The 14,775-nt window shown below is 40.1% G+C and overlaps 1 protein-coding gene across 6 annotated transcripts in view; it reads right to left on the reverse strand.

The window, feature by feature from the left end:
- The window catches only part of opa1 (OPA1 mitochondrial dynamin like GTPase), a 45,618-nt gene that overhangs the window by 17,624 nt on the left and 13,219 nt on the right, over positions 1-14,775 (reverse strand). For all 6 annotated transcript variants that reach the window (XM_059340771.1, XM_059340774.1, XM_059340773.1 and 3 more), the window contains 13 exons: positions 13,949-14,021; positions 13,616-13,683; positions 13,405-13,525; positions 11,555-11,619; positions 11,316-11,392; positions 10,019-10,184; positions 9,102-9,254; positions 8,739-8,847; positions 7,676-7,755; positions 7,278-7,418; positions 6,891-7,007; positions 6,691-6,784; positions 5,244-5,354 (listed from right to left, as the gene is read on the reverse strand). In XM_059340771.1, the coding sequence (XP_059196754.1) occupies positions 5,244-5,354; positions 6,691-6,784; positions 6,891-7,007; positions 7,278-7,418; positions 7,676-7,755; positions 8,739-8,847; positions 9,102-9,254; positions 10,019-10,184; positions 11,316-11,392; positions 11,555-11,619; positions 13,405-13,525; positions 13,616-13,683; positions 13,949-14,021 (1,375 nt within the window). The remainder of the gene's footprint in view (positions 1-5,243; positions 5,355-6,690; positions 6,785-6,890; positions 7,008-7,277; positions 7,419-7,675; positions 7,756-8,738; positions 8,848-9,101; positions 9,255-10,018; positions 10,185-11,315; positions 11,393-11,554; positions 11,620-13,404; positions 13,526-13,615; positions 13,684-13,948; positions 14,022-14,775) is intronic.

The following is a 14,775-nucleotide window of genomic DNA, read 5'->3' on the forward strand; positions in this document are numbered from 1 at the left end:
GGTTCAATGTCTGTAAACTGCTGTAATGTGTTTCAGTAAAACGGAGGAATGCATACAGAAATGATGCATATCGTTCCCCCAGATACTGTTAATCAGAGTCATTAGAACTAGACCTTGCAATAACTGAACACGCCAATGTATAACAAATTTAGGTATAACCTGGAACAAAAGAGGAACACAAGTGAAAAAGTTTCTGCAGATACAACTTTTTTTTTGGTTTTACATTTTTTTTGTTCAAAAGACTTTTACCCCTCAGAAGCTTCTCACTTTGTGCTTTGAGGCGTGTCAGAGTCAACCCATCAGCCATGCAGTTCAGTCTAGACTGTCGGACCCACATACCCACGCCCACACAGACGGGTCTGGGCTGCATTACACAGTAAGGTCTGTGCAAAGTGTCAGGCAGCTAATGACCCAGATCCTCCACTCACCCACTAACTCAACCCGACAGATTGACAAAGCTAGAACTCTGAAATGTACATTTTCTTGGTAGGAGGAAAAAGTAAAATCTGCCATCACCATAAAATTAGGGCTTAGTGATATAGGCATGCTGAGAGGCCTATTTGCAGAATATATTGCAGGTATGAGCTGCAACAAAATGAGAGGCGGAAGATTTATTTTAGCATTATTAGGGCATTTTTATGCAGCTTTTGGAAAGTAGACAGACAGGAAACGAGGGGAGAGAGACGTGGGAAGTAACATGCAACAAATGTTCCCGGCCCAAAGCGAACCGGGAACAGTGGGGGTCATGGTCAGCACCTGAAATTCCTAGAGCACCAGGACGTGCAGAGTGGTGAGGCTTGGTTTCACATTGCTGAATTTATTAACACATTTTCTTAAGATCTTGTGCCATTTATTGAGATTAAACAGCTATTGTACAATAATAGGAATATTTCTTCACGTCATCAACCTGAGCCCTGTGGCAGAATGTGTACTGTCCTCTTTCTCTTATTACTTGTTATGTGATTGGCCACCTCAGCGTGACGGCTGTGTTTTCCAAAAAGTTGACACTGTCTTTTGACTTGACTTTTCCGCCACAGGCCGTCACTACCCCCACTCAAATGAACAGGGTTACTGGAGTTTTTTGCCGTACTGCTAGATTTGGTCTGAATGCAACTTGAAGCTTTCTCTGTGGCACAAATAATGGAATTTGAATTTCCAGAACATCTGAGCTTTGGCAGGATCTTTGTCTACTTTACAAGCTGCTTTCACACTGAAACAACTATATTTCAACAATTGCTTTCTATTCCACAAAAAGAAAAGAAAAAGACACTTGGCAGGTGTGAAAGTGAAAACGACTACAATAAAGATTTACTGGAGATAAAATTTTACATGTTCCCATGCTGGGACCCATGAGGGTATAGTTTGCATCCACAGGTGTGTGAATCCCATGACAGATTCCAACCACATTCCCACATCTATCAGTGAGTGGAGTCTTTGGTGGTGGGAAGTGGGAATTTCATGCATGTTTTGGGCAAGTTTGGGATGGACTTGCCTCATAGGATCTGCAAGGCCGGGCAGGTCTGGGAATTCCTGACAGTGTGTGGAGTGGAGAGAGGAGCGTGTGCTCTCTCTGCTAGTGTCACAGAAAAACCCGCCAGAGGGAATAAAGAAGGCCTTGATTCGACTGTGCTTATATGTACTGTATAACTATGCTTTGTCAAATGTGTGTGTGTGTGTGCATGTTTGTCTACCTGAACACACAATACAGTGTGTATCCTGTTTCGAATATGATGTGGGTACATTGTGTGTTTTCACTGGTAGTAACAGAGGGAAAAAGTCAATGAAGGGGTGTGTGTGTGTTTTCTTAAGGCGATAACAGAGTCTTGGCCAACCAAACCAAACACACACAGATAGACCAACTTAAAGTCTTGCGTCTTTCATTTGTGGGCCTTCACAACAGTAAAGTCCCCTATCAGCAGTCAGGAAGTCCATACTCAGATGTGAAACAATAGGGATTGTGTGCACGTGGAAGAGTTTAAATAAATGTAGACTCTCACAGGGTTAATGTTTGATGGGTGTTACTCAGGCATCAAACATTCAATTAAATTCCGTTTATAGAAGCCAAGAATATCTGGCAGCAGGAAATAGACAGCAGGATGAGGTTTCTTAGGGCCAGAGGGCAAAGTAACGCCAACTGAATCCTGTCAATACATCGCCAGATCAGAAATACAGCTGATATATGAGTCATGAGGCCAGGGTATCTGCAAGTTGGAAACAATTCTAATTTAAACACATTTTAAGCTTTTACAAAATTGATTGAGATTAGTAAATGAAAAGCCCTCAAAGAAAACATTTCTAGGAAACAGAAATCCCACAATCAGCCAAGTGTTAATACAAAAAAACATTTAAAAACTTAAATGAGGCAAGATAAGCGCAGCCAATTCCAATACAGACACTTAAGTGTCAAGTTTCCTTGAATCAGGGATCATTTTTGTTTAATTGACCAGTAATACCATGGTAATGTGATGCCTTTTGCAAGGTTGAGCTCCTCACAGTCATCATTGCAATTTTCTTTTCTTTTTTAAAGCAATAGGAGTGCATATGGTGTGTAGAATATATGATTAACTAAATTGTCATCATTTAGTTATCATCATTGAGTTGACGTAATTTTCCACCCTATGTTTAAGGGCTTATTGTAAAGAAAAACTTAAAGACTTGACTGACGTGACATTTGTGGTCTAGCGTCTAGACCACAAATGTCACGTCAGTCAAGTCTTTTAGATGCCGTTGAGCTGACTGACTTGTCAAGGCTTATGTTTTTGTAGCCATAGGACATTCAAAATTACACATTCACGACTCATATTTTTAATGACCTCTAATTAGTGTATCTAAGAAATGTAATGTTCTTTAATCCCTAAAATTTAAAATCATGCAAGGACGGGTTTTGAAGATTTATTCAGTGTAAATGAGAGAATAATGGTGTGTGCAACTTACACTTTGAGATAGGTGTGTGTGCATTCATGGTGACAGCAACTATGATTATGTGTGTGTGTGTGTGTGTGTGTGTGTGTGTGTGTGTGTGTGTCATAAAGAGAGTTCAGAAATGGCAGCAAGCCTTGCATGCTTCTTTGCAAACACAGACTTTGCTTAGCAAGCAGAGTTTTGCTGATTAAGACAAAGCGGGAGAAGACTCAACCCTCATTGTACGAGTTAACAGAAGCCTTCAGCAAGCAGACAGGTAGAAATTAGCAGATACGTCGGACCACCTCAAAACTTGTAATCAGTGCATAAATAGTACATTCTTCGTATATTCAGTTCATACTTTTTAAACTGCTTTTTAACCATTGAATATCTGAAAAATTCCTGTACATTAACTTATTCTGATGTGCATATTCGCTCATAGGAGAGAAACACAAGTTTCCAGCAGATCATGGGAATGGAGAAGATTGCTCATCTGCTTTAACAGCCTCTTCACAGAAGGTTTATGACTTAAATTGTGCACCAGCAGGGAAAAATGAGGCCAGAAATTCTCATGTACTGCACTTCCAACAGCTGCTGACCAGCAGTGTGCCTCAATCAACCCCCTGTAGATAAATGCAGCTTGACATTTCCATGGAAACACCAGACAATATGTGCAGGTCTGGTCATGTTGGTGGTGGCAGCATCCAAGACATGACTAATAGTCAACAACTAGTGGAGTAGTTGGCGGTGCAAAAAACAAAAGCCATCTCCATCAGCCTCTGGTTACCATTAACGCCAGGCTCAAACTGAGACCAGAGCCATACTGGTGGTGTGACTCATAGAAGCCTCATCCCACCCAAACACTAAACAAATGAGCACACAGGCCATTCTCAATATTGTGTGCTTGGGTTTGGTTCACGACCTCTTAAAACACAAGGGTTTTCCAAATTATGATTCATTTTCTTTAAACAACTGTGCGAGAATATTTTCCTGATGAGTCTAAAAAAAATTACCCCCCAAATTATTTTTATCTAGTGCCGAAAACCATAACTCTATCACATATTTAGCCAAACTTTAGACGCAACCAATAAAAGGTGGCACTTTACTGGCTATTTTCTTTAAGTGGGTGTCAGTGGTGGGTTTGATTTTGGTTCCAGATTTTTCACAAATACGCAGGAAGACTTATAATTAGCAATGCCATCTAAAATGCTTTTTGAAGCCTGAAGTGCCTAAAAACATTTTATCAAGTTCAGAAAGATGCCCTTTGCCAAAATCAAAGAGGGCATGATTATAATGTATGCACTGTCGCTGAAATAGTTATAGTCAGCATTCTCTGATGTGTATGTGTGTCACACTGATGGACACACAGAAACAGAAAGCAAGTCTGGGCTTGTCTTTTGGTCATGTGGGCACTCTGCAAATTGTGCAGCGTTTAATCAGCAGGGTTGTGTTAACAGAGAGCTGGACTGGTGGCTCGAGCTGACAGCCAGCACGCTGCTGCTACCGACACACACACTCACCAGTGAAAGACTCTAAATACATAATATATACTTGCATGTATGAAGGATGTCATCACGGACAGTTATGTTATAACATACATGCATGATGCACGAGGGCTGCACGATTATTTCCATTATCAATTAATCTGTTTATATTTCAGTGTAGCTATTCAGTTCAATATGATAGAACAAAAAAATCAAAAGATCTCCATTTCTGAGAGGGTAAAAACAACATTTTCCGCCATGTTTGCATGGAAAGTTCCGGAAAAATTGTTTACAAAATAGTTTTCTAGCAAATTGACTAATCAGTTAGTTGCGTAATTGAGTTGAGCATGGTGGGTTTAGGCCTAAATGCAAGTGTGGAACGAACCAATAGACCTAGTTTAATAGTTTTACACCAATCTATCAGTACATCAGAGAACACAACCCTGGCAGCACTACTGCTTATAATATTAAGGATTGTTTAAGCAAGTGTCTGAGAGAGCAGCAACATTCAATCTGCCTTGAAAAGAAACTAAAAAGGTGTATTTCCAGTTGACTTGCATTCACTGTATCAGTTTAAGGCTTCAACTAAATAAACACTGCTATATCAGACTGGTCAATACTATTTCCTTTAGCAACACTGCCACCTGCTGACAACTTCAAAATTTCCTATAAAGGAACAGTTAACTAAACTTAAAACAATTTGAGGTATGGATGAGCTGCACCACAGGAGTAATTTAGATCATTGGAATGATCCCGACAACGACCAATGTGAGAGGCTGACAGTGACAAACTGCCTCCATACTCATGGCCCTCAAGTGACAGTCAGATGTTTTTGCTCTAAGTCTGTGTGTGTCTTACTGAGATCCTCGGCCAGCTGGACCCGGCGGCCAGTAATGAGGTGGGTCTTCCTCTCCATGTCTTCCCCAAAGTCATCCAGTACCTCTTTCACATTTTTCTCCAATCGGCGCACTGAGAAGAAGGAACACACACACACACACACACACACACACACACACACACACACACACACACACACACACACACACACACACACACACACACACACACACACACACACACACACACACACACACACACACACACACACACACACACACACGAGAACAATCAATATTCAATGAAACAACAATGCATCTGATTTTCTCTCTATTGTTGAATCATATGATCAACACAGTTTGACCATCAATAAATGGTTTAGAGAGGAATTGTCTATTCTCACTAAGACTGATTCATTATTGAATGGTTATTGGTTACTGGTTGAGGCTCTTGGGTAAATTATATCACAAAGCTCAGATCAGTAAAGGTTGCCCAGCGTCCCCAATCAACCATTGATTCTGAACCACGATGAACAATATGGTTTCGTCCGGTTTCTCATGGTGATCAACAATTTAAAAAAATAAATAAAACTGAGTCCATGAACTCCATTTTGAATGTTCCCCCTAAATTACACAGAGGGCTATTGTTGAACATTGAACTTCAGAAAAAGCAAAGGGGTCAAAGTTCCAGCAATGAGCCAGATCTCAGTGTGCCAGTTGGAATGAGGCTGTCAGAAGTAAACAGTTGCATACCTCTGGAAAGATAACTTACTCACTAAGGAGTGGGATTCTTTTCTTATAAAATTTGGCAGCCTTTTATCAACTACATGGAGAATCTCCCATCTCACATAGTTGCATGATTGTCTGCTTGGTCTCTCTATTTTCACCACACTAGTGTTGTCAAAGACACTATCGTGGCTGAAGTTAAACTGAATAATGTTTTTCTCTATTGGTTTACCTACTCTTACTAGTTGAAGTTTTATTTTAATTGTTACATCTTAATTCATTTTATTGTCAGTGTCTGGTCTATTTTCTCTGCCATTTATGTGTGAGCCTCTGGACTAGTCTGTTGTGCTCCAAAATAGACAACTAGCAGACATATACGAATGGTGTAGTTGGCATCTTTATGTTGTTTGTCATCTTGTAGCTGACACTGTCTGACACAGTGTTAGTGGCTGTGAAATGTACAATGATATGCTACAATATTACACTGTTTCTTCACTCTCTGTGCTGTTGGCTCTGCGCTGGAGGTTTCAGGTTTCTTTTAAGGTTTTTTTTTAGGGAAATTCACAGACATCTCCCTCTTCTGTAGAGGAATCTGAAAACGACTCTCTAGTGACAAACTGCAGATAAAAGCCAGTATAGTCAAGGCCAGATATTTAGCCGACATAATCATAAGAAAAACACTTTTTTTTAATAGAGGGGGGATTTAAATTATGGATACCATATTTTGTATCCCTAACTCTTACCTTCAGTGTTGGTGAGCTGCTGTCGGAGAGTGTTGGCTGTGATGACCAGCATCCTCTGGATCCTCCAGAACAGTACTACATCATTGCACTCCAACTGGAGAAACAAATGCAGATGCACAGCTTAGCTTTTTACACAGAGACCTTAAATATGGTTATACATTATATATCAAGATGAAACACAACTCATCCTCTCTTCTTACCTCAGAGTCAACAAAGTGTCTCTGGTAGTAGTAGAAGCCTCTCTTGCAGAGGTTACAGTGAGAAAGTGCCTTCTGCAAGAAGTGACGGCGATACAGCTGATGCCACGTGTCCTTGATCTGGAGGCGTAAGGAGATCAGTGGTTCAGCTATTAATGGATGGTATTGCCCAATAAAACAAGTCCCACACACTGTATACACGCTAGAGCTGAAAAATAGCAAGCTTGTGTTTTAAATTTAAGAGGACCAAGATAATTCAAACTGGCATCAAACATCAAAACTATCTATAATAAGGAGCATTTGATTTTCACTACTGTCAGCATTTCTAATTAACATATTTGTCCTCAACTCTTATTTAAAGCTCGGATACACAGGTGTTTTTTATCTTACCAGCACAGGGTCGACTTCAACCCCTCTTCCCTCCAAATTCTTCCGGACTGTAGTGACCTCGTCATTGGCCAGGTAGGCTGTGTGTTCATCATGCAGCTTCAGCAAACGCTCCAGCTCATTTTTTGTTTCATTACGAATGTGCTAAAAGGTCAAAGAAAAGGAAGTGAGCACTGTCCTAGTGGTGGCAAATGTGTGTCAAGAAGAACAGAGATGGTTATGTCATGTGTTGCGGGCTCATATCAACCTCTTCGCCTTTAAGTACTGTACATGGGGATTAGCATTAATGGGCCAAAAGATCTAAGAAGTGCCTCATTATCTTTCCACTTTAAAGTCTTTGTGGTGCCTCTAAAAAAAACGCTACACGCAGAAATTTGAAAAGAGACCCCTCAAACACTGACCTGATCTGGTGTGCGATTCATCCAGTGCATCCACCTCTGCCTCCAGCCTGGACCCACCATATCTCTGATAACTGACTCCGCTACAAGAAGAGAGAAGAGCAAAAGAGAAAGACGGTGAGAAAAGACATCCAAAAGAGAACAAAATGCACGTTTTTACCACGTGACTGTCTTACAGTACTAGCAACCTTTATCCATATTATTTCAGACAACCATGAGATCATATGTCATGAGTGTTCATGGCGCCACAGACACAGAGCTTGAACTGTAGAAGACTGGAGCCGACTAGACAAGATATCACAGAAGCATGACCACTTCTCACAAGCTGTCTTCCTCTTAATATGTGTGTCTGTAGCCCCGTTCACACATGCACTGCAACCCTCAACTAATTTAGCCTGCAAGCTCCCTAGTACAAAGTGTGAGTATTCTCCGATTGAGCATGTGTGAATAGAGCAGGTCATCGTCTGGAGGTTTCATAGTGAGCGGAAAGGCATGTTGATGACATTTCTATCATGCAGCTGATGTGAAAAATATAAACACTCAAAAGGTGAAGAAGAAGGTTAATTTACATGCTGATGTGAAAGCAAATGTCTAAATGAAAGACAATAACATCCAGGAACTTCTGTTGTAAGGCAGAAATCTTAAAATCCAGAATTCAAGAAAGGGTAAGAAACTCTTAAGCGTTATGACCAAATTACAACATGGCGATGATTTCTGCATTTCACTTATTAAATTATGTCCTGCATGCTCCACCCATGCCTACCCCTTGCCTAAACCATGCAGAGTATTTCCAGTAGGTGAGAAAGTGTTGTCAATCACAATATATGGAGAAGGCTTTGAACATGGTTACCACATCTGACTATTCTACTCATCATTTTCAATCTTTGTTACAACTGTAACTGTGCAAACGTGTTGGATGTATAGATCAGTTGATTAACTATGGCACTTAGTATAGGAGTTTGAAACAATTGGACACATAAGCTATTACATTACATAAGAATAGGAGAGGAGTCTAGTACTGGATAAATATAAATGACACTGTATGAGGTCCTCGTGGCTAACATACTGTCTTTGAGGCGTGACTGCAGGGTTTCCTCCATGAACTGAATGGCTGCATCCCACTGGGGCTTGTCTGTGATGGAGCGGTCCTCTAGGGCATTGTGCTGGATCACCCTCTAAACCACACACATGCATGCACACACAGGGCAAGAAAGAAACCACATAGTTAAGCTGCAAATAAATTAAATCCATATTAAGTCTTGAACCAGATGTGCCACATTTTAGCATTCATTAATATCTGCATCAACATTAGCAAGACTGGTTTCTTTATATTCAGTGCACATGATCATGAAATAATTGTGTCTCCTTTGTAAAGTGCTATATTAACTAGATATGCTGCACACAAGTTGAGAGGATTTTATGTGTTTACCAGGCTGTCCATGGCCCTCTCATTCCACTTGTGCCTCTTGATGCTCTCGTCCTTCACAGCCTCCTTCAACCTGTCAAAAATGTCGTCCTGGTCTTTGCCTTTGTATTCAGCCATGAAGCGAGCAAACTCTTCCTGCAGGGTCTCCCAGGCAACCTAATGGGAGGCCAAGTAAATGTGTGGGGAAAACGAAGGCTCACATTACCAAAAGGCCACTGGTTGATGAAATAATTTTTACATTTCTGCAGTCTGTGGCACAGAAGTTGAAATATCAGTAAAATGCCAAATCATTCAGTATTAATTCAGTTGTGCCAACATCACAACATATTTTGAAACAAATACAGGAGTAATCTCACAAACATATTTGTGTTTAGAAGATTCCTAATATCTGCACAAATTGGATTTAGTCAATGTTATTATTGGTTTCATGTCATATTCAAAATCTCTTTTTAAACAAACTGAATTGGATAATTCCTATTATGCAGCAACATGTCTGTCTCCATGAGTTACTTCCTCACATTTTCTTTGAAATTAGTGAAATATTTATAACAAATTACTCAGATCCTAGTACTTGTTACTCTGTTCAATGACAATAAAGTTGAATCTCATCTCAGATACAAATTACGGTCTTCTTCAGATTAACACAGAATAATTCATTTAGAATGATAAATTCATTTATGATCTATGACCACTTCTAACTAGGGTTGTGGGGGGGCTGGAGTTCATCCCAGCAGACATTGAGCCAAAGTCGGGTTAAAGTCTGGACAGGTCGCCAACATGGCACTACTTTTTATGTACTGCAAATAACATGAAAAATCCATCCTCTTCCTTTTCAAAAGTTATAAGGCTGAAATGTTGCTGCATTAACTGGAATGACCCAACAACCTTATAACTAGTTGCATAAAGACTGTGTGCATTACCTCTAATGCTTTGTGTGGAAGCTGTTTGTCGGTCCACTGCTTGAGCTTGATGTCCACGGTGGTGTTAAAGGTACCCGAGTCCATCGTTTGGGCAGCAGGCAGGTAGATGTTCTCAATCACATGGGTGGAAACGCGTTCCCACAGTTTCTTCTGCAAGATGGCCTCCCTGAGAGTGAAAAAGATCATCATATCATTTTGGGTCCTCTAGCTCAGTGTTCATGCTGAAGGTGCTTAGACTGTACCATAAATGAAACTTATTGGAATATATTAAAATTACGTTTTCAGATGGATTAAGCAAGCAATACTGTTTGTTAGAAAGTTGCTTCCAGGTGTGCAGCTCAGCTCAGTTAAGTGACCCATCGGGTAAGAAAACAATGAGTGAAGAGGGATCGTTCTCAGCTCAGCTGCTTTCACTTGTGCAGTCAGTGCTGCTGCAATTGCACTTGACTGTAGATTCCAATACAGCTCCAGTGTGACCCTGTTAGCAGCTAACAGCCTCCACACTCTCGCTCTCTCTCTCCAGGGCAGTGTGACAATGGAACAAAACCCTACCCAAGTCCCCCCTGGGACCAGACCAGTGTTGAGCTTCTCTCATTTATCATAAACGCACGCTCATATTTCATTAGGCTCCCCTTTTGTTCAGGCTAGCACTCCTCACTGTCAATAAGCGTTATCTCCAATAGTGCTGGCTGGCTGCTGGCTGGCTAACAGGGCCACCCCTGTTCCCGTCCGTGGGCCATTCATCAGAGTATTGATCAGGGAGAACTGACGGCACGCACACTGGGGACGGCCACAACACCATGCATACATCTCATTTAGCAAGATTTCTCTCATCCGAGGTGAGGTATGACTATACATTCATGCATCTTGAGACAAAGATCCACAGTTTGCTCTTAAAATAGCTTTCCACTCATGTCTGGTTGAGTGCTGGAGAGGTGCAAATACATGATCTAATTGCCTTTAGGGAATGACCAGAGAGGAAACACAGTTCAGTCCTCAGAAGGTGGCATCTCACTTAGTCCTGTATCCCACATAGAGTGGATAAAACAGTTATACTAACAATAATAGAATGATTACAGGAGGGAAGACTGTGAAATTGGAAACTGTTAAGGTTGCAAATGTTTTGGAAAATTTCTGATAAATTTCCCCGAAAAATTAAAAAAGTTAAGCTCATGAATTTCTGGAATTTTTGCACAAATTTTTACCCATATTCACAATTGACATGCTAACAGTATCGACTTACTTTTTTTAGGACAGCAACCACAAATAATAAACCCTGAGATTATCATTAACTTACCAGTGTTGTGGGGTCACTTGACTCAAACTTATGACTTCATCCAAGATTTCATTTTTGGCCTTTTCAAAGAGTTCATTCTGCAATAAAAAAAAATGTATCCGCATCATTAATATTTTGCCTTGGAAACTTAAATGCTGTAACTGTTTTACAAACTCAAATACTTTGGTTTATGTATGCATCTTTTAAGCAGAGCAATGTAAATGTGTCATTTAGGTGCATTTGCTGTTTGTGTTTCTCACCCTGTCCAGCTCTCTCAGACGAGGGTAGTTGTTCTTCCATTCTGTCTCCAGGTTAAAGCGAGATGCTAGGGTGAGGAGGGACAGTGAAAGGGAATTTCGGATTAAAACAACCCTTTTAAACTTCAGAATGTGAAATCTATCTTTACAATTTACGCAGGTCAAATTATAATTGAATATGGTAACACTTTACAATAACCAACCAACTCAGTGATGTTTATAGATGGTTTATAGACCAATTAATAACCATTTACAAAGTGCTATACAAATTTAATCTTTAAATGTTTTCAACCAATTTCTTAAAGGTATATGAATAATTTCAAAAATCATTAACATACTTAATATACATTAATATATCATCTATTTGCCATTTATAAATGATGTAGTTAGTTAAACATTAATAAATTATGTATTTACCATTCTAAATGGCCTATAAGCAGTTTATAAATGATGATTAAACATTAATAAACTCTGTTTACCATTTATAAATGATGGTTATTGTAAAGTGTTAGCTTGAACATTAGTGATTCAATTATAAAACCTTTAACTTAAACTTAGCTCCTTAAGATTTCTTAACAAATCCCTCTTGATGTATCATTTACAATGTGCTCATCCTCACACCTGGACGAAATTTATCTCCTGCTTTTTTTTAAAATCCTTTTACACCTTTGATGTTACACTCCATTAAAAGGTCATTCCCAATAGTGCAAAGGCAATGGAGGACACATAGAGGGACACAGCCTGCTAACTTGGTATGATATAAAGGCAGCTTTCAGACTGCACATGGTGCCTATCCTTTAATAAAAGTGGGTGAGGACTTCGCACACTCGCTTTCTTAACTGATCCCTCAGGAGGAGAGGGGATGGGTCCAATCAAAAAGGTCAGAGTTTTAGTTCTCACATATGCACACAGAGACAGAGAGAGAGAGACACACACACACACACACCAAGCCTGCTGTCCCTTTCCACAGCTCCCTATCCACAGTGGAGATTAGGCTAATTGCTGGTTTGTGGGGCCACGATGGCGCCAAGCATGGAGGATGGAGGCCGGCTGTGTGTGATTTGATGGGATATGGATCGATACGCCACACAATGGGCCTATGGGAACTGCAGTCTCACGGCCATAAATCTCCTGTGCTGTTAGCAATGGGCTTGAGATTGTCTAGACTAATTGCAGTTGGAAGGCAGGACGGAGAGGGTGGAAAAGTGTGGCAGGGTGGGCTCAGCAAGGCCAATACAGGGAGGTGGGAGAGTAGAAGAGGAGGTGAAGCACATGTTCCCTGTGCAGTTAATGGATACAATCCTCCCCTGAAAATATGCATAAAAATAATTAAAAAATTCAAATACGCCAACAGCTGAGTCTTGTGACTGTAGTTTCATGCTCCACATGAAAGCGATTTAGACAGATGTAACCCTTCACATGCTTGTCCACGCTATGCAACTACTTTCATTCACAACACAGCCGTACTGTGGCTCAGTTGGTTCGTCCAGTAACCGGAAGGTTGGTGGTACGATCCCCGACCATGGTAGCTACATGTCGAAGTATCCTTGAGCAAGATACTGAGCACCAAAATTGCTCCCGATGCTGCGTTCATCGGTGTGGGAATTAATTCCCAATGGTGGCAGGTGGCACCAGTGTGCCCTGGTAGCCTCAGCCACCGGTATGAATGTGTATTTGAACGGGTGAATAAGCGCAGTGTGTAGTGTATGTATATAAGTGCACCCCATTTACCATTTACACATGATTCTGTGCAGGAAATGTTCCTAAAAATTTCAGGGACAGACTTTGAAAGGTCAACACACTTCAGTCAACCGTCCCTGGGACTAAGGTTAGTCCTTGCAGTGCAGTCGTACCTTTGAAGACATCAGCTTGCTGCTCAACAGACTCTCTGACCATCTTCCAGAAGCAGTCAGAGACGGCCAGACTCAAGTTCTTTGTGGTCACCTGGTGGGCCTTCAGCATGCCGTCTCTAGGGTGCATAAATACATTCATTTATTGTAAGCTTTTAATTCATTCATTTGTTGAAGCAATGATGTTTGGTGAATCACATTCAACTTGCCTTAGTAATCTGGAGTTCTGGAAGAAGTCTTCCTCATAGTCTTTAATGGAGTCTATGCTTTCACCACTGCTCCCTGCACACAAGAAAACAGCAGAACAACAGGTGTGAGTAAATGGCAATGTTAGATTTCATACATAATATTAATAACATCTAAATGAATGTAATGCTACATGATGCAGGTAAGGTAGGGCAAAATTTCACCTACAAAAGAATGTAAACAAACAAGAATATGTTAGAAAAACACCCACAAGAACGTCCAATTAGCTCTAAGGTTAACTTAGTTGGTGTCATAAAGCTAAGTTAGTCAGCATGAAGGATTACTCAGTACTAGATGTTACCTTTTCCTGTCACCACTGCAAAGTAGCCCAGGGCCTTCATGGGGAACAGCTTCCCCTCCACTATTTGCTGGATCTGAAAGAGAAAGGTAAAACAAAAAAATATAACTTTCACGCTACTCCATCCTGTAGTTCATCCAATCCTGGCGCAATGAGGGGCCATAGAGTAAAAATAAAAGTGATGAGCTCCCTCTTGTGGAGCAACTTGCAACTGTTTGAAATCTGCAAATGCAAATAAATGAAATTCAGCTTAGTTTGGTTATTATCATCTATAAAGGATGATAATATTTATGATTGATTTTATCACTTTTATTTTAGCTTTTTTAATTTGAGCATGTTGACATATATACATATACAGTCATGGAAAAAATTATTAGACCATTGTTTTCTTCAATTTCTCATTCATTTTAATGCCTGGTACAACTTAAGTTACATTTGTTTGGACAAATATAATGGTAACAACAAAAATAGCTGATAAGAGTTTAATTTAAGGGCTGATACCTGATACTGATTACCTAGCCATTTTCAATGGTTTTCTTGATAATAACCAAAATCATCATCAAGAAAATTCTGGAAAATGTCCAGATATCAGCTCTTGAATTAAACTCTTATGAGCTATTTTTGTTGTCATCATTATATTTGTCCAAACAAATGCCTTAAATACCTTTAATAGTACCAGTAATTAAAATGAACAAGATATTAGAGAAAACAAGGGTGGTCTAATAATTTTTTTCCATGACTGTACATGTCAAATGTCCCTTTTGATGATCAGCAAGATGAGCCTGTGGAGAGATCCACAATTTCATTACAATAACTGTGAAATAAGTGAA

Source organism: Centropristis striata, chromosome 9, assembly GCF_030273125.1.
Source record: "Centropristis striata isolate RG_2023a ecotype Rhode Island chromosome 9, C.striata_1.0, whole genome shotgun sequence".
Taxonomy (NCBI): Eukaryota; Metazoa; Chordata; class Actinopteri; order Perciformes; family Serranidae; genus Centropristis; species Centropristis striata.